Genomic DNA, 22,644 nt, shown 5'->3' on the forward strand with positions numbered 1-22,644 from the left:
CACAAAATTTTTGCTAAAAATTATAAAATATAAAATTCTTTTGTCTACTAGCACTGACCATATAATATCAAAAATTTGTGAACTATCATATATAAATCATATAGACTGCTGATAAAATGAAAATAATTTTCTGCAATCTCTTTTTAAACACTCTTTTCAAAATCTTTCTCAACAGGAAAAGTTAATTTAAAATATTGGAGCAAAGAGGTTTGTTTACTTTCATCTAAACAATTATCACTATGTTCTGCTTTATAAAATGGATCCTTATTTGTTGAGTCACCACTATAAAAACTTTGTAAAAATACTGGATTAACTTGCTCTAAAGGGGGCAAGTCAAAATTGTGGTGTGATTTTAGAAATATAACAGGCTCTTCAACATCATGTTTTGTTTTTGTAAATTTTGAAGTCAATTTGTTTATAATTTCTGAATTCCTTTTTAACATATTTTGCAGAAGATTAATTTTTTCGTGTAGGACTTTTATAGACCTAAACATTATTTTAGGTGCTGAATCACCTTCTGAAATGCCTCTAGTTTTTGTGTCATTTTTAAAATCTTTCAAGTTCTCATTCTTTTCCTTTTCAACTCTTAACTCTTCTGTTAGCCAAATTATTTTTGTTTGAAGTGCTTTTTTCTCTGACAGCAGACAATCAATTTGCTTTTGCCATTTTGGCAAATGCACAGTGCTCAAGGAATTTAAGTCTTCATTATTATTGGTTGATAATACTGAATTCATTTCCATACTTAAGGTTTCTGATGAATCAGTGTGTGAAAATGTTGGTGTACAAAGTTCTTGTAATTCATTGGCCTATAATGCAAAAACATTTGTTTTTTTAAACATTTAAAACCTTTTAATGGTATTATGAATTTTATACCCAAAAAATCTTTCAAAAAAAATAATCACACTATAAATTGTTTGAATAAATATCATTTTAAATATTTAACTAAGGATTTTTTGTTTTAAGGATTTATTCAAAGTACAAAAATAAACACAACAGTACCTTTTCTCTTCCTTTCTCTATTTGATAAAAAGACAAAACCAAGGACTCCTGATCCTGTTTCAATTGACTATTTTGCTTTTGGCAATTCTCAGATTTTTCAAGTGCTTTTACCAACAGCTCTTCTATTTGCTGAGTGTGCTTTAGAAGATATTCCTCATTTTCTCTTGTTTGAAAGTACATATTTTCTAAACTTTTATATGCTGATGTTTTGGTTTCCAACATCTTGCACAGTTGTTCAATTTTTTTTTCTAAGACAATGTTTGTTGTTGGATTGTTCTGATTGGTACCATTAAGAGTGGATTGTTGTCTTAGAAAATTCAGCTCATTGCGTTGTGCCAAGTATCGACGCTTCAGATCTTGGAAAGCTAATAAAACAATATTTTAACTTTATACCATAAAAAAATTACTGCTATTATTTGATTGGTTGCAATCCAATCAGCAGTTAACAGTATTAATGAAAAATATATTAAAAATAGTCTTTGATACTGTAATCATTTGGTTTTTACAGAAACGAGTAATTTAAAAGAAGTTTCTAAATTCACAATACCTTATTATATAGGTATTTGCGATTATTTCTTTTAAAGTTTATCATTATTATGATAAAAATACTTCTTTTATTTTTCACTGGTTAATCAAGAAACAAATAAGAGCTATAAAAATAATCAATTAAAAACAATCAATTAAAACAAATCACAAAAATTAGTAAACATAACTCATTATTTAGAAACAAAATTTTTTGATGCAGATAATGTTATTCAAAATTTAAAAATGTATACCTATATTAAGTGCAGCCTCTGAACCATTGGTGTTGGCCATTTTTTTTCAATTTTCATTTACTTTTTATCGATGTCAACATTGTAATAAAATATCTAAATCTCTTTGAAAAAAAAATAAAAAATAAAAAATTACACTGTTAAAAATTGTTTATTAAAAAAACCCTTAAGTAAAAAACACTGAAAGAATACAAAGACTGTAAAGTTTAGTTGCTTATTTTAGGTCACATATCAAACTAATACTAAAAAAATATAAAATTTTTTCCATTCTAAACTTCTAATCCTTTTAATAAATCTTTTTACAAAAAAATTTAAAATTTTTAATACTTCACCATTTATACAATACAAATAAAACAATTGGTAATAAAACATTTCAAAAGTATTTAAAATACGCAAGGTAACCAGAGAAAATACACAAGGTAACCAGAGAAAATACACAAAGTAACCAGAAAAACTAATTTTAATGAGCCAAAATAAACACAAAATTAAAACAAACAGATGTATTTGAAATTTAAAATAAAAATATAGTAATGATTTCAAATTAATATCCAATCCAATTGATTTCATATGTAAAAGATTTCATGTGAATTTGCTTTCAAATGAAATTGATGTCATATACAAAAGATGTAAGACTGTTATTATTTCAAAATACTGCAAAGCGAAAGTAAAAAATACAAGTTGAGCTTTGGTAAGACTAATAAATCTTAATGATTCTTGAATTTTATTTTGCATTTAAATAAATGATATACATGAAGGATACAAATAAACATGAACAAGAAGATACTCTAAACCCAAAAATTAATTTTTTTTTCTCTATAAAATCCTACAAATGTAAATATTCTTTTTTGAAATGTTAGAGACAAAAAATGAAACAACATGCAATCTACCTTTTACTACTATTAAGTAAAAAAGCAATTAAAAAGGCAACATCTATGGTAAAAATCAGATTAACATTAAAAAAATTATTTTTCTTACTTAAAAAGTTGATATAGGGAATCATCAGAAGAAAAAATGCTTTAAAGGTCTTAATCAAAAATATAGTATAAATTAGAATAACATTTCTAAACAAAAAGATATGCTTTTTTCGATATTAATAATTGTTATCAGCAGCATTTCTTATTCTCTGAGATTGTGTTTCCTTTAGAGCCTACATTTTTGCTACCAGGCAGCTTTAAAGGAGCTGTATTTTCAGGATTCAGAATTAATCCGCCATCAATTTCTGCTAACAACAATTTTGTCATTTCATTAAAGGCAGCTTCTACATTGATACCATTTTTTGAGCTAGTTTCGATAAAAGGAATTTTACATTGCTCACTATATAATTGAACTTGTTCTTTCTTTACACAACGTTGTGACTCCATGTCCAATTTTGTACCTATAATTAGCTTTTTAGCATTTGTTTCAGCTAATTCTTTGACATCATTTAACCAATCACCTAACTTGGTAAATGATTCTAAATCAGTAATATCGTATACAAGACATATTCCATGTGCACCTCTATAGTATGTATTTACAATAGTTCGAAAACGTTCCTGCCCTGCACTGTCCCAGATATTTAACTTTACTGTTTTTCCAAAAATTTCAAAAGTACGCACTTTAAAGTCTACACCAATGGTATTTATATAATTCTCTGTAAATGATTGATCTGCAAACCGCCGAAGCAAAGATGATTTTCCCACACCTGAGTCCCCAATTATAATAATCTTGAATACATAGTCAGTAGCCATAATTATCAATTTTTAATGCATTATTTTTTATCTTAAAAACCAGCGAAATAAAAAACAAACAATTAACTTCATTCAAATTGAAAATTAAAAAATATTTTCAATCTAATAGAAATTATCAACTTCTTTTATAGGAAGAAAACTATAATTTGTGACATCTTTAAATATGATAATTCTCATTTTGTGACACCTTTAAATATGATCATTATCATTTTGTGGACAGCTGTAGCTATATGACAGAAAAAACAGCATACATTAGCTAAAGTAATAGTTACCATATTGTTGTAGCAAATTTAACTATGCAAAAAATGGTTTATATTTCATTCAACGTATCTAACCTCTCTAAAAATAGGAGGCTTGAAGAATAAAAATTACTAGTTTTTTTTAGAAAATTGTTACCATGAATAACTACTTACTTTTGACAATAAAATACTTAAACAAATTTTTGCCGTTAGATGTTGAAAACAAATCTGGACCCTAAAAACCCCATAGTTTTGATCAGGCAGCCAAAAAACAACTTTTACCAGAAAGAGGATTTTCTATTTGAGAAAATATTGAATGAGCTCATGGTAGCGTAAAATATTGGCCAAAATTTGCAGATTTATTGAAATATTGCAGATTTCAAGCAGAATTGCTTATCTGGCTGTCAATTTCTGACTTATTTTGCTCCAAGTGACTGCTCAATCAATCAATAAGGTTATTTAAAAAATTGTATCAAATACAAACACATTTCTTTCATAGCTGAGCATCATTCTGATAACAAATATGTTTTCTAGCATGACCTATCAACAGCAGTTTACATAAATAGTATGGTTTTGTATCTTGATTAGAAACATTTTGTCGCAATAGCCAATAACATAATAACAATAATAAAATTTAAATAAAGATAAACAAGAAGTCACCAAAAAAAGTTTTTTTTGGTTCTATAAAACCCTGTAAATGAAGACATTACTCTACTGAAATGTAAAAGAGGAAGAAGAAAAAAAAGAAACAGCATGTAATTCAGAGTTTAATATCATTTAGCATAAAAACATTCAAAATGGCGATATTTATAGATTTGTTAGTGCTTTTTTACCCCATTTGTAAAAAATTATTACTTAAAGTGTGATAAAGTGATCTGCAGATTTTAATCAAAAATATAATGTAAATTAGAATACCATGTTTAAATAAAAAGATATACTGCTGATTCAAAGGCTTCTAATACATCACTAGTATAGGCCATTCTTTTCAGAATGGCCTATACTACAATCTGCAGAGGCCATTAATATGCTAGCTTTTGGTATTTTATTTATTTTTTACATGGTTTGCAGCCCTAAATATTTCAATTCATTATGTATAACTTAAAAAAATTTCCCATAACAGCAGTATACACAAAAGACTGGTGAGAAAAAAGATTCATTTTATAAAACCTAGCAACATTTCCATCATTGAATTGGAAAATCAGAAGAAATGACAAAAAAGATTGAGAGAAGTTATATGGGGAGTTTCTTTAAAAACCTACTGAAGTAATAAAATAATAATTTCCATAGGACATCAAGACAAGTTTTTTTGTAATTGATAAATTTTTTGTTAGTACTTGAAAAGACATCAAGTAATATTCATAACCCTAGAGTTAGACTTTTGCAAAATTTTAATTTGCTATCATTTTCTTTACACAGTAAAATGTTATTTTTATTTATTTAAATAAATATAAATGTTTAAATAAAAAATAAAACACTTATTTTTGAAAAAAGTTACAAGTTCAAACAAATTTATAAAATAAAAACAAGATCAAAACATATAATGAAATATCTAGTAATGGTAGTGCATGATTTATACTGGAATAATTTATTTTATATTAAATACTTTATACTAAATAAATTTTAGATTAGCAATAAATACATTAAAGTAGTAGAGAATCAAAACTTAACACACAATATTATTTTCTGTTGTAATTAGATTGAAAAAAAAATGACTAAAAGAAATATGAAAAAGCAACCATATGCGGCTAATTACGCATTTTTAGTAGCCAAGCATACTCGATATCCCCTGCACTATTTTTGGATTTAATGAACCACTATTTTGTTTGTTAATTTCTTCATCAGTGACATGGTTTAAATCTGCATGATCCAAAAATTCAAAATCATCTTTCTGTATGGAAAAACTATTTGTTTCAGGGCTTTTTTCCTCTTCAGGCAACTCTTCAGCCTCATTATCTGTTTCATTAAAATAATCATCAACTAAATCCTGCTGAGAGGACAATGCATTGTCAGAAAAATTTAATCCATGATAAAACTCATCATCACGAGGTTCCAACATACTATCATACTGCGATATTGATGGAAAATCCTGTTGCAAAACTTTGGGATTTATCGGAAGAAATTCGTTATCATCAAAATCTGAAGAATGCTCAGCTAAAAATGTTTCATACAATTTATGTGTAAAAAAAATTAACAAAAAATAAAAAAAGGTGATAAACAATTCAATGCATAGTTATAAGTTTGGTGATTATTTTGAGTTAGGATACGCCATACTAAAAGATTTTTGAAAATGACATTTGGCGAGTGATTTTATTATGAGTTGGAGTAAGTTAAGCAATATTCAACCAAAAAAAAAATTTTAAAAAAATTTTTTTTTTGTAAAAATCAACTTGAAAGATGTAAAAATACGAATAAAACTACATCAAATTGTCTTTCAAATTTTTAACTATCTAACTTAAACAAATGGACTTTAATGGATTCTAAGTCCATTTGTTATTGTAATCTATGAATTGTAGAACACAGTTACTTAGTACTTAGTATTTGCTTTGTGTTAGTAGTGGATTTATTTATGTCCCTGCAATATCAAAAACTTGCAATTTTTGTTACATTTGTGGTTTTTTTAGTATAATTTAGTACAATTTTTGTTACATCTTGTGGTTTTTTTAGTATAATTCTTTTTGTTTTACAGTAAATAATAAATAAAATATTTTGTTATGGAAGTTCAAAATTGGTGAGTTTTTTGACACAAAATTGATAATTTCATTTTCAATATATACCTAGTGGGCCACAAGACACCCGATTACATCCATAGCACATACATTAGATATCTGGACATCTGCTGGGTGTTTTTGGACCACCGGGTAGGAAATATAACAATATTGAGTATTTCTAACAAACACTTTTACAACAGTTTAAATTTTAAATTTTTTTGTAGGAGATGTCATCTACCTGTAAAAGAAATCTGTGTGGTATTGGCAGACTTGGTATTGAAAAAATGATCTTAATCCAATGCTTTGTGTAATCATATCTCAAAAAACACTGTCAGATAAAATTTGAACTGCCAGGAATAAGTTTAGAGACATTTCTAATCAAAAAGAAACAAAAGAAATTATTCTCAAATTGTGGGAAGGTAAGCTGAACAAATTGTTGGATATAACAAAATGTAGGTGTAACATATTACTTTGTACAGATGAAACTTCTCCATTAAAAGAGGTTAAAAAGTGTTCTGCAGGAGTTCACATTTTATGCATTTGTTCTAAAGATATTAAGCTGCAACAACTTGATTTATTATGGCTCAGATCTCAAAGAGATAAGGTAGAAACAGAAAGACAGGTTAAGCCAGGGAAAAGAAAAATAACAGCTCATATTAAAACTAGAGCATCCCGCCATCGGAAATTGCGTAAATGCGTAAATTCCGATGGGAGAAATAGTTTATAAAGGTGACTCCGATGTGATTTAATCTTTTTATGTTCCAATATTTTCCAATGGTTTGTGGTGGCTTGCAAAATTTTGCTGTAATTTTGCGAAAACTTCGTAATTATAGATAAATACATCGGAAATACCACAATATTATGAGTTTACACTTTAAATACGATTTATTGTGAAATTACGCAAAATTATCGTACGATAATGTGTAAATCTCGAAATATATCGGAGAGTGCGTGAAATTCTCCTCATCGGCCTCGGACTACATCGCACCTCCAATGTGATACCATTCCTCACAATCACATCACATCGGAGTCACCTTTATAAACTATTTCTCACATTGGAATTTACGCATTTACGCAATTTCCGATGGCAGGATGCTCTAACTAAAACACAGGTTCTAACAGAAAACGTTGAAGATGAAGTTCATGAATCAGTGGGACATGACTTTAATCAAGAAACTTCACCTGAAAATATTAAGGATGCAAATAAAATATCTTCTGAAGACAGCTCCAATAATATCAAACAAAAAAATTCCCCATTTGTTACCATTAACAGAATTACATGAAGATCCCCAATACAGCACTAGCATCTCTTCAATTTGACATATCACCTGCTGCTACATCTGCAATTGTATCTGCATTTCTTCAAGGTTGATCAAATCGAATTACTTAACTCCAAAAATGGCTAATTTAGCATGTGATCCTTAAATAATTTTGAGAGCCAGACGAGAGGTTATGAATAAAACTAGAGTTTCATCAGAAAAACTAATTATTGAAGTACCTATCAAAGGCATATTTTTAGATGGAACAAAAGATGCAACTCTAATTTTAATTGAAAATTCAATTACTAAAATATTTTGTTGAAGAATAGAAAACTAAGAAAACATAAGTGTTACTACTGAACCAGATGGAGCCTATTTGACCCATTACATACCTTTAAAGGCTCCTAACCCACCGGCTAAAGAAGCTTGCAACCTAGCTTTGTAACTGGATGGTTCCTAGAGGAATCTCACTAATAACTGATCAAACTATAATTTTGATTGGATCAGAGTCCACAAATTCAATGACTGGGTCTAATAATAGCAGATTGTTAACTCATCTGGAGAAACTTATTGGAAGAAAATGTTTTTGATCAATTAACATGTTGCATACAAATGAGCAATCTTTAAGACACCTGATTGCAAATCTTAATTGGGCTTATAAACTCCAAGGATGGAATTAAAGGGTCTATAGGTAAACTGTTATCAAAAGTAAATCAATTAAAACGACTAGAAAAGTTTGAACTGATTAGACAGATTGAACCTCTAATTAAAATTCTGTATGACATTTTAAAGTCAATGTCCACTGACACTTTACTAAGCTATAAGTTAGTTTCTTGTCTTGAATCAGGTATCTTGAATCCTTCACTTGTTAACAAAAAATATGGAAATCTTTGCCATAGCAGGTGGCTCACATCTGGTCAGGCAATCCTTTGGCTTTACATTAGTGAACATGGCTTGGAAGGTGATATTTTAAAAAATCTAAAAGTTTTTTCTCAGTTTGTGGCTCAAGTATACTTTCATATGTGGTTTAGAATCAAGGCGAAACACTCTATTGTCAATGGGCCCCGTTATCTAATTAAACTTCTTTATTTATTAAGGGGTCAAACAGTAGAAGTTAAGGATAAGAATTATACAAAGTCTATTCAAAATGGGACATTTCATGGTTATTCTGAGTCTCTTCTTATTTCTCTTCTTGCAAGCTCATTAAATGAAAATAGAACTTTTGCAGTTAACATGATTCTGAAAGTTAGAGGAGATTCAGAGCAAGGTGATGCAAGTGTGAGAAACTGAAAAAAACTTTGACGCTGTGACTTTCTTTGAACTCATTAACTGGAGTAATGAACAAACCTTGGAGCCAAATTTCACATGCAATATGACAAAAAAAGATTTACAAAAAGTAATAGATTCTCCTATGGAAGTACCTTACTATCCTCTCCACACCCAGTCAAGTGAATGAGTTGTAATGCAAGTGACTGAAGTAGCAGCAGCTGTTTATGGTTTTCAGAGATGCGATGGTTTTATCAGAGTAAGAATAGAGCACAGGGATGTCGTTCCAAATCTGAAATCCAAGAAAGATTTAATTATTATTAAATGAAACTTGTTGATAAATATATATCGAGTATAAGATAGTAAAACTATATATTATATTGGCTCATCAACCTCACATATGAGGACAAACAAGCTAATACGCATGAGCAAACTTTTTAGGTGTTTTTGTTTCCAGACTTTAATTGGTGCTTTTTTTTTGCAAAACATTCTCATTTGACATAAGCATGAACATCATAAGTTTGGAGTTGCAATGCAAAAAAGCAAGTTGCAAAAATTAAAGTTTTGAATTAGATTTGTCCGTGGACATGTAGTTGCCCATGAAAAAATCTAATTCAAAACTTTAATTTTTACCTAACTTGCTTGGTTTTTTAGTACTGTAAAAAGTATTTTTTCAAATAGTCAATAATGCATATATTTATTTAAAAAAGTTATTGTCTGGTAAAATGTTTTAACAACCACGTATTATAAAAATTTAACATAATTTTATCCATTGGTTTCATTTTAATGGTTAATTGGTTTCATTTTAATTTCATTTTTAATAACTTAAATATTGCAATTCTCATGATCATTTTTATTCAAAAAAAAAAAAAAAAAAAGTTTTATTTCAATGTTGTTTAGAAATACCTACCACATAATAAAATCACTTCCTAAATTTTTTTTTTTGAAAATTTAAATTTTTTTAAAAGTATGACATACCCGACTTTATATGAAAGCAGAAAATGTTTTTGAGATAAAGAAAAACATCTTCTTTAAATGTATTTATATTTTTAACTTATCAAGTTTCATGTTATAACAAAAATAATAAAAACAAGTCTTCATTAAACATGAAAAATTGAGGATACCTTATTTAGAATATCCAATTTAAATTGATCAAATATTAGTTGATGAATAAAACTTTACCTTCATCCAAATGATGCAGTTGATGTTGCAGTTCAAACTCATCATATGAAGAATCTCTTGATAGATCATGTTTACTGATGTGTGCTTTATCAACAGCATCTTCAGACAGCTCATTATCATTATTAGGCGTAAAAGTTTCATAATCATCATCATCACAGAAAGATTGTCTTTTTGAAGATATGTGAGCTATATAAGCGCAACATTAAAATGATTTAAATAAAATAAATTTTTATACATTTTATATAGAGTTAGAAAATAAGTCTGTATCTGCAAATAAGTTATTTTATACTTTTTTAACGTATAAAGTTATTCCAATCTCTATTTGTTTTAATGTTATTTAAAGTTTTAGTGCATATTTTAGTAATTATAAATATGTATATTTAAGTAATAGTTACTTAAACATGCATATTTATAGCGATAACACTAGTAACTGAAGCAAATACTTGAACTTCTTAGTGCAACACTTAGTCACTTAAAAATCATTTGAACTAGTTTCAAATAAAATACTGACATTTTTTCTAAACTTTAACAAAACTAACATATTTAGTAGATCATGTAGAAAGAAAGTAAGTTGAATAATAAGGAAAGTTGATTGGATAATAAAAACACATGTTTTTCTTCCTTCTTCAAATTAAAAACCGAGACCAAGCTACTTGTAAAAAATAGAAGAACACAAAAAAGATTAAATTTTGCAGATTCTGTCATAAAAGCTTTCAAGCTTAAATAATAATAAGATACCATTCTGCATAAGACCTACACCATGTTACAATGCTGTAAATAAATTTTTGTAGTGGGCAGAATTATTTTACATTAAGTAGGCAGTCAAATTAGAAGCCTATTAAAGAAATTAGGAATACTATGAAAAGTATTAAATACTACAAATAAAGTTATATCACCAATCGACTGTGCCACCATTACCCCCATACCACACCAATATTCATCAGATGGCCATGCGCTAGGTCACAACCATATGTCAATGAGCAAACTACCCACAGGCAACAAGCAAAGTACTCACATCCTCCAGTATGCATTCACGCAAGGGCTCAATCACATTGCCACTTTCAATCAAGGGGGTCATGGTCAAGCTATTTTTAGTGACACAATTGTGCACATTCACCATTACGTCCATCAAAAAATGCATCAAATAACTCGAGCTTGCAGTCTTCAATGCAAATTGGCCAAACCTTTATGTACACCATGTGTAGAAATGAAGAACTGCAATATGGTCAGGTCTTCATGGATATTGGGCTTAATTGGCGTTTCAAAAATGGAGCTGTCTGGCTTAGCCATCAAACCACATACATCAGCCAACTGATGAATATGGGTTGCGCTAACACACACTCCTGAGACCACCATGATGTAGTTGGAGTTAAACAATTTCTTACCCACTGTGCTGTCATCTTCAATTTCATGTACTTGGTGCTCATGAGGGAAACAAATATTGCACACATTTGTTCTTACTTTTAAAACAATGTTGCATAGGCTAAAGTAACTTTTAAGTTAAAGTCAGAACACATTTAATTGAAGCAAAATTAACAAGAAACCCCATGGAGTAATGTAATGAAACAACAATTTAATAATGCAAAAAAAACAAAATATTAAATGCAACCATATTATTATTAAATGCAATTAGACAAATTGATGAGATGCTTGAAAAAAAAACACTATCAGAATAAAGAAGCACATTTTGACACTTTACATCCAACCAAGATATGTAATAAGATATTTTCAATTTTAAAAGTCTTCTTAACACATTTACATAAATCTTTAAGGTTCAACATTCACCTACATGGATTTTGAAAAAAACTTACTTTTTTGATTCTGCTGTTTTTGATTTCGCCTTCGCTTGGTGCGACTGTTTGACAAATGTAAATAAATTGGATGAACAAACTGAGCAATCTTTTTAAGGAAAAAGTCAATCAAACCCAAGTAGTTTATCACTGGATAGAAGTAGGCAATTGTTCCTAAGAACATTAAAACAAAATAATATTTTTTGATGCTTCCAAATTTACCAAAGAAATAATGAGGATACTTTTAAATTTAGGATCTTTGGATCCTAAATATGAAATTATATTTACATTCTGATGCTAAAAGCATGAAATTAAAAATCCATGTTAAATAAAAAAACTTAAGAGATTAGCCTTTATGTATGTACATATGTTTTTATATATAGATTTATAGTAATACAAGCTGAAAAATTAGTAATAAAATATTTCAATGATGAATAATACTAATTTTATTTCATCATCACCCTGATAAATCATCATAAGAATTATAATCATATTAATAAACATTATTGTAAAATCATAAATATTTAATATATACTGCGGAATGAAAAGAAAAAGAAAAAGAAACAACACAAGCTTTATTAATCAATTAAAACATGAAGTACACACCAAATCCAAATAGTATTTCTGCAACAGGAATGTAAACCAAAAATATCAGTAGAGCAGAAATGTAGCAAACAATAAGCAAACTAAACTATAACAGAAAAGTTAAAATAAAATGACAAACTTTGTAAAAGGCAAAAAACAAAATTTTTTTTTTGGATAAATTTTATTATTTTCTTTTTTTTGTACTGCTATCAGCATTTTCTTATAGAAAGAAATTGTAATACCTTAGGTAATTCCTTGTTTTTAATTTGCAACAAATGAAAAAAAAACTTTTCTGCAGAAATCCACCATGTTGCAATAAAACTGCACAAATCATCAAACTCAAACCCAAGTCTATAAAACAGAGAAATCTACAAAAGTTAAAAGTATCACAGTTAAAAAGTTTAATGTTTTAATACAGTGAGAAAAAAATAAAAATAAATATATTACTTTCGTTTTTCTTTAATTGCTACTGCTCCTCCTATAAAAAATAAAAAATTTATATTTGTTATATGGGGCATGCAATTAAGTGTATTGTTGAAAATTTGTTTTATAAACTTTTTTTTATTCTTTTCTTTTCTTTTTTTATCATTATTTAAAAAAAAATCATTCAAATTCAAACAAAGCATTTGTCATTCGATTTCAAGCAATTAGGTGAAATTATAATGATTCCTCAAACAACCCCAACTAATACTACATCTAATACAATCCATAGAAAAAAGCTGGTATCTTTTAAAATTACCTTAAATTGATTTATATTCTTCATAACAAGGTGTATAATTATCTCCATGCCATGTTTTTTGAAAAACTGTTGCTTTACACAATGTAAGATCTTTTTTAAGAATTGTTTAAAATCAATCTTAAAATCTTATAAAACTTATAAAACTATTTTTGATAAACTTTGAAAATTCATACTTCTTTGTAGATTTTCCCAAATGATTTTCCGCACCTCTTCAATCAGACAAGAAGATGATATTATGATTAGGAGCAGAGATGTTTTTTGCAGTCTGTAGCTAACTAATTTCCTTAAATAATAAACATTATAAAAGTTAAAACATAGACAGTATAATTAGACAAAAACAATAATTCTAATTTTACATGAAGCAGAAAACTACATGCATGTTTGGATTAGTCAGATTTATGCAGTTAATTACATCTCACAAATCAAAACATGCATGTAAATCTCAGATGTTTGAGCTGAATTAAAGGCTTTTTTAAAAATATTTTTTTAACTTCTTGACCTTTTTTAAATTTCGAAATATTTTTTTAGGAAAATATAATTTCAAAATAAAAATATTAAATGGTTCACTATAAATGAGCAGTCATAGAAACAATTTCAGATTAATATTTGTAAAACTGTTTAGCTACCACCATTTACTGGACATTAATAATTAAAACCATACTTCCATACTCAGTCATAAATTAACAAATATATTCATATGTATAAAATTTTTACCAAAATAGTCCAGTGAACAAGAGATATATTGCAAAAGAAACACATGGAACTTTCCAAAAGAAAATATTCTCAAACTCATGCCAATTGAAACCATAGTTTATTAGCCATTCTTTAACTTCATTTTTTTTTTTGTCAAGTAAATCTTTCTCAGGAGATTTTCTCTTAAATACCTGAAGAACTCGCTTGAACATGTTGATCATGCAATATTCTTACTAAAATGTATAATATTATTACTAAAATTGTGTGTTTGAATATATACAGACATAAATAGATATACAAAAATGTATTTTTGAGCAAACTCCAGCTCCCTTATTTGTAAGATTGACTTCACTTTTTCTCCAGCCCAACAAAGAGGTGTGAAAATTTGTGAAAAAACCCTAAAAAGATTATTAGCCAGTATCAATGTTAAAGTAGAAATTTGATAAGGGTATTAGAAATAAGACATTTCCAGCAACTATAACAAGATAACTATTCTGAATATTGAAAATAATTTTTTTTATATTCTGTTTGACATTTAAAGTATTTTATTTTTGTGTCATTTGCTGCTTGAGGAAGAACCGAAATTCAGTTAAGTTCTACATTTTTCATCAAGTTTGATATGAAAGATTCCTAAAAATGTAATTTTTCTGTCTGCTACATTACAACTGTAGTGCATATTGCAACATGTCATGGCATATTGCAGCATTTAACTTTGCCCACATTTTGAATATTTTGGCATTTATTACTTGTCAGTTGCTTAAAAAAGTTATTTTAAACTTAATGACATTTTGTCAGATTTAATGTCAATTTAATTGAAGTTATAACCATCATAAACTCTCTAACTTACAGTAGGGCAACTAAAAAACCAGAATTGAATGCAGATGTACACAAAAAATCAATTAAATTGTTGCATAAACTTATACTCAAATGTTTGCTTTAACTCTTCTAGCAATAGTTAAATCTTAGGGCAATAACATACCTTAATCAAGCCAAGTTGCATAATCAATAGCCAAAGACCTGGTGTTACATTTAAAGACCAAATAGATGCATTGTTCTGCACGCTGGATTATTTTATTCTTCCAAATGTATGTTTAGACAACAGGGATTCTGAGCTCCTGTTATATTTTTAAAAAAGGTTTTTACTACTTAGAGTACTTGCGATTTAAACTCCTTTTTTCAAGTTTTCATTTTGATACATCTATATATGAATATATATGTGTATGTATGTGTGTATGCATGTGTGTGGGTGGGTGGTCCAAAAAAAATTCACTTTGATAAATTAGGTCCTCACAACTAATTTTGTTCTGCTAGCCCACAATTGGTTCTGCAAAATTTAGAATCTTTTGGCTGATATTTTGGGGTCAAACAAGCTGAACTATTTTTTACACCATTATTTACATGATTGTTATTTAAATTGTCTACAGAAACTTTAATCATGCACCTCAGTAATAAACAGATAATAGATTTTAAAAATTTTTTATTACATTGTCAGCCTGTGAACTTCAGTGTCTGTCACCCAATGACTACTTCACTACTTCAACCACTGTTGTCAGACATCAAAACAACATTAGAACAGGACAGAAAAGTCTTCCTGTGACAACTAGCCTCAGTAGAGATTGTTTCTAGTCTTTACTTTTTGTCATGGAGAAATTGTATTGCAACATCAGAGTTACTGCCCTTTCATCAAAACTATTAACAAATTTCACGGCCAATGCCAATGATTTAAGGTCTTTGAAAGTTGGATTGTTGCTCTTTTATGTAGAATCCTTTCATAAAAGACTTAAAAGTTCTATTTTCCATTGGACCGTAGAACATCAAAGATTTCAATAGCCTTCATTTTAATGCAAAATGTTACTTTCCTTGGACATATAGGGTCTGATATATGTTCCAGAATTGGCCTTTGCTGAAGGTTTTCCACTATCTGTCTGCTTCCACATTCAAACCAATTCTGTCATAAAATAAAGATACATTTTCCAAAAAATAAAAAAAACTAAAAGCATCTGCTGAATGTAGCTAATGTAGCTTTTGAAACTGGTGCATTTGGGTATTTACAAAGTTTCTACAAAGAATAACAGTAGGTCTTTGAGTGATGTTTTCATAGGCAGGAGCTTCATGCCAGAACTTCACATAGTAGAAGTTTAAAAAGAGTACCAGAGCTTTTACACATGTTTTTCTATTGCAATTTAAGTGAACTGCTTGTTGAAAAGAAACTTTTTAATATAGTAGATTGCATTTCACATCTATCTTGTATAATGTAAAAATATGCATGGTTTACAAATGGAAAATTTCATTTTATCTACAATTTCTGCACCCCCAGAAATATGAAGCACAGTTTCAAGAATTTAACCCCTTAGCTGGTCATCCACAATCTCTAAGGGAAAAAGCTACTTGAAAGAATATATTCCATGACATGATATTTCAAGCAGCCCAAGGTAACTCTGACAGTGCAGGTTCCAGTATATACCATACTTGTGTCACAACCTTTCTCTTACCAATTTATTGAACTCCAAGCACCATCTCTTCACCACTACCTTTGAAAAGAATTGCAATTTTGTCTATGAATTTTTGATTGCTAGTAATGCTATTCTAGCGTACAAGTACTACATTGCTTATCAATTTTTGCACATTTACCACCTCTTGGTAACAGTTCTTGTCATTTAATCAAACTTCTTAACAAAGTGATTGTGTAGACACCATGGCCAAGCAAGATTTCAACTGCACTAACAAATTCTGAGACAACTCTATCAGGTATTTTCATTCTATCCAGCACTTCAGAATCGACAAAGAGGTTGACCTTTTTGTCATTTTAAATAAGATTTTAAACCAGGTTGAGGAGGTTTGGAAGGTTCAGGAGTACAATGTTGGAAATCATCATCAAAACATGCAGATTTAGAGCCGGAAGAAAATGAGATGTTCTGATGGTATACCAAACTGCCATTTATTGAGGCTAGTCCACTAGATTGATAGATATCTCAGAATCTAAGGAGGATGAGATGATTGCATGAGATTGCTTGGTGGCCAAAAGTGAACCATATGATGATACAAAGTAAGCCAGTTGCTGACAATTTTCAGAAACTAAATTAATCAACAGGGTTTGAAACCACTTCTCTTTGCACACTTCCTCTTTTCCTTCTTATCCAGTAAAACACTGATGTATACCATACTGCATGATAAAACATTGTTTTTCTGAATGATGAGAAACTGGTCTATCTTCAAAATTAAAAAGGAAAAGGTTCATCTACAATTATAAATTTCAATCATTTTATCAACCCACTGTTAGCACACTAAACTCTGTGTAAATAAGTATCAATTAAGTGTCTAATAAAATATTTCATTTATACTTTTACTTAATAATCTCTTGTTTAGTATTTACTTCTGGAGTATGCTTCTGTTTTTTTTTTCAAAATGGCCTCAAATATAAAATTCCAGTTAATCTACAGCAAATAATTAAGTTGACTGAAGAAGATAAACTAAATATTATGACTAGCTGACAACATACCATAACTCAACCAGTGCAGTGTGCACAACCTACTTTCAACTGTGTTTATGTTGAGTGGTGCTATTGGGAAAATACTGGAGCTTAAATGACATTGAATAACCCCTAAATATGCTCTAAAGATGAACCAACTTAAAAAATGAGACCACATTTTTTCTATTACTTTTTGCTTGGTACTCATTGGAATGATTATCTTGTTCCATGTATTCTCAATTTACACATAAAGTTTTTTTGCTTGATGGGTAATTTTCTTTAAGCTGTTAACTACATAGTCTCAAAGATGGTTAATCAGTTTAAGATCTAGACAATCTTTGAACTGATTTTGTAGTGATTTACTATTTGTAGGAGCTTTATAATTTCCTAAAAGGTATTATTGGCTGTTTTTTGACTGGACTCTTTGAGATTAACATTAATTATTGGTTGGTTACAAGAAGCAGCATGCCCCTGTAATATTTTGCAAAACTTTGGCAGTGTTTAACTTCTGAAGTATCTAAATTCAAACTTTAAATTTTTTAAAAAAGTTACACTGTAGTCTAAATGATCAACTAAAGGAGACTGTAAATGCCTCTTATAAGTGTGATAGCAATAAACTAATCAAATTAATTAACATCAGATATATTCTTCAATATTATGTAGGCTCCTACTCCAGTTCTGATTTTAGCTGGAATTAGGAATGGAGATGATAATTATGATGATGATGATGATGATGATGATGATGATGATGATGATGATGATGATGATGATGATGATGATGATGATGATGATGATGATGATGATGATGATGATGATGATGATGATGATGATGATGATGATGATGATGATGATGATGATGATGATGGTATACTACATATATATATATATATATATATATATATATATATATATATATATATATATATATATATATATATAAAGACACACACACTTCGTGTATTTATATGGAGGTAATAAACGAAAAAGGAAAAAGAACTTGATTACCTTTCGTTTTGCATCAAGTAGTTTAGATGACATCTTCAATTATTTCATAATAATAATGACGTAATGACGTAACCTAAGTAATGTTCCTCCCCGATCCATTCCCTGAAACAATCTGGTCGGTTTTTTCTCACAATCTGCTAAGATCCGAATAAAGAATAATTTTTTTTAGTAGCAGCCAGTAGAAGAGTTAGTTGGTCAATAAAGTTATTACTCCCTGGCTCATAAAAATTAAAAAAAAGTTCTAAGCGAAAATAAACAAAAAAGTTTAATTAACGGTATTTTGTATTGCATTTTATTTAGATTTTCTCAGAAGGTCACAAAATTTGCTGCGATTAAAACTATTGGACCTATAATATCCAATCACTCCCCCCTACCCAAAACTATTATTTTTAAAAACGTTTGTTATGTGAAATTAAAAACAAACTAAATTTCTTTGTTAAACAAAATTCATATTTTAGATATAAAAAGTGAAACTAAAGATGAAGATTTTAATACAAGAACGTTTTATGTAAGAAGTCCATTTTCATAAAGTTGAATACTTGAACATATCTGAATATTTAGGGACTGGGTATTTTTAATATAATTGCTTTAAATTTTAATTAATGAGTAATTGATTGCTTGGTGATTCGTCTATTAAATGAAACAGCCAAATGATATAAATAAGTAATAAATCAGCGGAGATCACAAAAAATTCTTTAAAGTATTTTTATAATATGCTTAATCTATTTATCAAACAATCAAATGTCAGATGATGACAATACTAATCTTCTATTGATAACAAACTCTCTCAAAATCTAAGTGTCTTACTCATCTAAAAAGATTTAATAGTAATCTTCTTGAAAGTTTGTACAATAAGTTATCATGTGGTTAATTATATTTTACTATACCGTAATATCGCCTAACTTTGGCCAATTTTCAACTTTGAGACTTCATAAATTTTGATCCGAGCGTTTTTTGTGAAATACTTTAAAGCTTAAAATATGTGAGACGGTGTAGTCTACGAGTCCCATAGAACCCAAGTTTTTTTTATTATAAAGATGGCGGCCATTTTTATGAACGGTGATCCATAACTTTGGCCGGAAAAAAAGAAAAACATAAAAAATGTACAACTTTTCAGAGAAGTTATTTGATATTCAAATGAGTTTACAATATAAATAACTTGACATTTCTGAAAAAAATTATTCAATTGAAGTAGAAGTTTCGTTGTCTATGGAAAGTTCAAGAGTATTTTGGAATTGGCAGGGAGCTGATCTTGCAAATAACATTTTCTAATTTGATCCAACAAACCATCGTCTTTTGTTGGCCACTAAAAACCTTTCGAAAGCCCACTTAGGTGCATGAAATTAACTTTTGCATCATTTTCTTAGCTGCATATATCCACCATTTGTTTTCATATATGACAGCCAGGAAATTTATCAATGTCTCTGATCAAACAAACTTTACTTTCTTCTTGTTCGCGGTTTTCTTGTTCTTGTAATGATTCATCCTTATTTGATTATACAACTTGTACTAGAAACTTTTTGGCAGGTGGTTTTTCCGAAACATACGGCTGATTGCCTTTTACTTCTGAATCACTTGCTGCAGCAGTGATAACTTTTCCAGCTACAACTTTCAACTTTTTGTTTGACGCCTGATTTGATTTCTTTTCAAAACACATTATTTGCAAAACGGATATAAGAGATTGTGACAATAAATCTGAGCTTCTCGAATATCTTAGCGAATATCTTAGCGAATATCTTAGCGAAACTCTAGTTCTGAAAAAGAAAACTGTCTTCAACCTTCATCTCTAATTTCATCAAAATATCTAATATAATCACGTTTTTTAAACCACAATCCAACTGTACTTCATATTTCGGGGGTTGCAGAGATTGTAAATAAAATAAAATTTTCCATTTGTAAACCATATACATTTATACACTTACCAAATATAAGACCTTAACACGCAGAAGATTCCACTCGGTGGTACGTCAAAACAACCATCTAAAATAGCGCATAAAAACCTAAACAAGACACAAAATGCCCATAGTAACCTACTGATTAGGGAAAATTATTTTTTTTAAAAAAGTTGTGTTATCATATATTTAGATCATAGTTTATAAATAGATTTTATATTTCATCAAAATCTATTTTGGTGATCACAGTAATGTAACCAACTAAAGTTTAGAACCTCCTCATTTTTAACACAGCTTTAGAAAAAGCGCAAAAAAATAAAAGTTGCGATTTTTTACTCGTTTTCAACGGCTCCTATCTCATGTTAACCTACTGGGAAAAAGGAGCTGTGTGAATGTGTAAAAATGAAATAAATTAGTAAAAGTTCGAATAACATCTATAATTAACTTAAAACAAAAAATACCATTTGAATAAGAAATATCTGCTAAACTTGTAACAATCTTGTAAATTCGAAGCAAATCAGATGCATAACTTGCAAAAAAGGTATGCATCTGATTTGCATCGAGTTGCACGAGGGGTATTTTAAATACTAGTTTTGATGTTTATTATTGTTACACCAATTTTGATTTAAAGTTTTTTTTACTGATTTAATTTTATATTTTAGTATGACACCCTGACGCAAGATTTGTTTAAAAACAATTTTTTCTTTAAATAAAATAAAAATAAGTCAAAATCTTTTTTAGGTTTTTTTTTTCTATTTTTACAACAGTTTTAAACAAAAAAAAAAAATCTCGATGCGGTTTTTTTTTGTTTGAAAGCACTCTAAGTAAGGATTCATCACCCGCCCCACTATTTTTTAAAATATGTGTACAATCTCGATCCAATTACACTTCTTTTCAAATCCCTAAAAGCAGAAAAACTACATAGTTTAATGGGGATCTAAGTTCATTTATGTGTCCCACCCAGTCGGTGAAGTTTAGTAACACTCAAGAATCATTGAAAATACAATTTTATATTAACAAAAAATCATTGCAAAAAATTCCTCAAATAAAAATATAAGCTAGAGCTCAATTAAAGTATATGTTGTTTACTAAAGGAACATTTCTAATAAGTATAATAAGTTGATAATGATTAAGAAAAACTTTAAATTATTCCATAGTTATCCACGACACAATTGCATATTATCCACCTTTAGCTATGGCCCAAATATCAGCACTAATAACATAGTCAACAGAATGTACAGCATCAGATTCGTTTTGAAACATGCTCTGAAAAAGAAAGTGAGGAGGGACAGCAAAAGAATTTATAAACATGCTTTATTTTTTACTCGACTCAAGCATACTACTTACAACTTATTACTTACTCAACAATAAAAGTAAGAGACAGCCAAAACACATGGTTGATAGAAATGTACAAATGCGTGAAAAATAGTTAATAAGGTTCGTGAAAATTTTGTAACTATTTCATGATTTTTACAAATAACTCGATACCAGAATTAAACGTTAATCAAAACCTCAGACCTAAGAAACTTTATTTTTCAAAAGTCATAAAGTTGACATTTCTCAAACTTTCGAAAAGATTCTTTAATCCAAGATCGTTTACTTTTGTCAAGAGTCACTTTTTGTGAATTACTATGCTGATAACTTTAATCGCTAGAATATTTGCCCGGTCATAGATTTCATGGATCACGAAAAAACCATTGTGGCTTATAAAACACACTCTCGTTTAGAGTTTTGATTTTTCACTTTTTCCCTTGAAAAAATTTTAAAACTCTGTAAATTGTATTTCTACATAAAGAACTTTTTTAATCTCTCAGGACTGAATTTTGATTTTAAAAACTTGATTTATGTTTGGTTATATTTAAGTGAACAGTGAATTAAAAAACTCTTGAGTTATGTTTGGTTATATTTAAGTGAACATTAAATTAAATATTCAAAAAAAAACTCTTGCATTCAAAATTTCCCTTTTTAAATCAGATCAGATTCTTTAACTTTTCTTCTTAAAACAATTTTTTAAAATGATCTTTATCACTGGAGTAAAACAAAAAAAATATTAAAATAGTCCTTTTTCTCAAGCGATTGCAAAACATTGTTTTTTAAAAATTGTAAGATATACTGTTGAATCGCTGTATTCAAATAAAACACAGCGTAAAAATATGAACGATAACGATATGAAAATTATTTACTCAAACTAATCAAAATGATGTAAAATGATAAAAACACAGCGTAGATATGAAAATTATTTACTCAAACTAATCGAAATGATGTAAAATGATAAAAATGATGATTTTAAATTTAGAAAAAAGTTCCACTTCAGTTGG

General features: G+C 28.7%; 2 protein-coding genes, 1 long non-coding RNA gene and 1 pseudogene across 6 annotated transcripts; all 4 read right to left on the reverse strand.

The window, feature by feature from the left end:
* Nucleotides 1–38: 38 nt before the first annotated feature.
* On the reverse strand, nucleotides 39–9,263 carry LOC145190544 (uncharacterized). The gene is made up of 4 exons (XM_090090419.1): nucleotides 9,127–9,263; nucleotides 1,776–1,876; nucleotides 1,000–1,364; nucleotides 39–806 (listed from the first exon to the last, which is right to left on the reverse strand). Exons 2-4 carry the CDS (start codon nucleotides 1,813–1,815, stop codon nucleotides 144–146), a joined length of 1,068 nt encoding a protein of 355 aa, XP_089946545.1. The 5' UTR covers nucleotides 1,816–1,876; nucleotides 9,127–9,263; the 3' UTR covers nucleotides 39–143.
* Nucleotides 2,031–5,047, reverse strand: LOC145189665 (uncharacterized; annotated as a pseudogene). The gene has a single exon (XR_016453349.1). The product of XR_016453349.1 is annotated as an uncharacterized LOC145189665 (transcript).
* LOC145189664 (uncharacterized) lies at nucleotides 5,398–18,563 on the reverse strand. Of its 3 annotated transcripts, none has more exons than XM_090090416.1 (9): nucleotides 18,435–18,563; nucleotides 13,982–14,193; nucleotides 13,441–13,550; nucleotides 12,976–13,006; nucleotides 12,771–12,879; nucleotides 12,550–12,634; nucleotides 11,965–12,117; nucleotides 10,154–10,339; nucleotides 5,398–5,889 (listed from the first exon to the last, which is right to left on the reverse strand). In XM_090090416.1, exons 2-9 carry the CDS (start codon nucleotides 14,179–14,181, stop codon nucleotides 5,498–5,500), a joined length of 1,266 nt encoding a protein of 421 aa, XP_089946542.1. In that variant the 5' UTR covers nucleotides 14,182–14,193; nucleotides 18,435–18,563; the 3' UTR covers nucleotides 5,398–5,497. The 3 variants fall into 3 exon arrangements, with proteins under 3 accessions (XP_089946542.1, XP_089946544.1, XP_089946543.1); XM_090090418.1 differs by having other exon boundaries at nucleotides 13,982–14,358; nucleotides 18,435–18,475; XM_090090417.1 differs by lacking the exon at nucleotides 18,435–18,563 and adding an exon at nucleotides 14,940–15,075 and having other exon boundaries at nucleotides 13,982–14,358.
* A 981-nt stretch (nucleotides 18,564–19,544) lies between these two features.
* LOC149887082 (uncharacterized) lies at nucleotides 19,545–20,673 on the reverse strand. Its single transcript, XR_016453533.1, has 2 exons — nucleotides 20,357–20,673; nucleotides 19,545–20,188 (listed from the first exon to the last, which is right to left on the reverse strand). It is a non-coding gene; the product is annotated as an uncharacterized LOC149887082 (long non-coding RNA).
* Between the last annotated feature and the right edge of the window lie 1,971 nt (nucleotides 20,674–22,644).

Source organism: Hydra viridissima, unplaced genomic scaffold (genome assembly GCF_058129835.1).
Source record: "Hydra viridissima isolate aposymbiotic clone 2 unplaced genomic scaffold, HvirCarnegie_v1 scaffold_6, whole genome shotgun sequence".
NCBI lineage: Eukaryota > Metazoa > Cnidaria > Hydrozoa > Anthoathecata > Hydridae > Hydra > Hydra viridissima.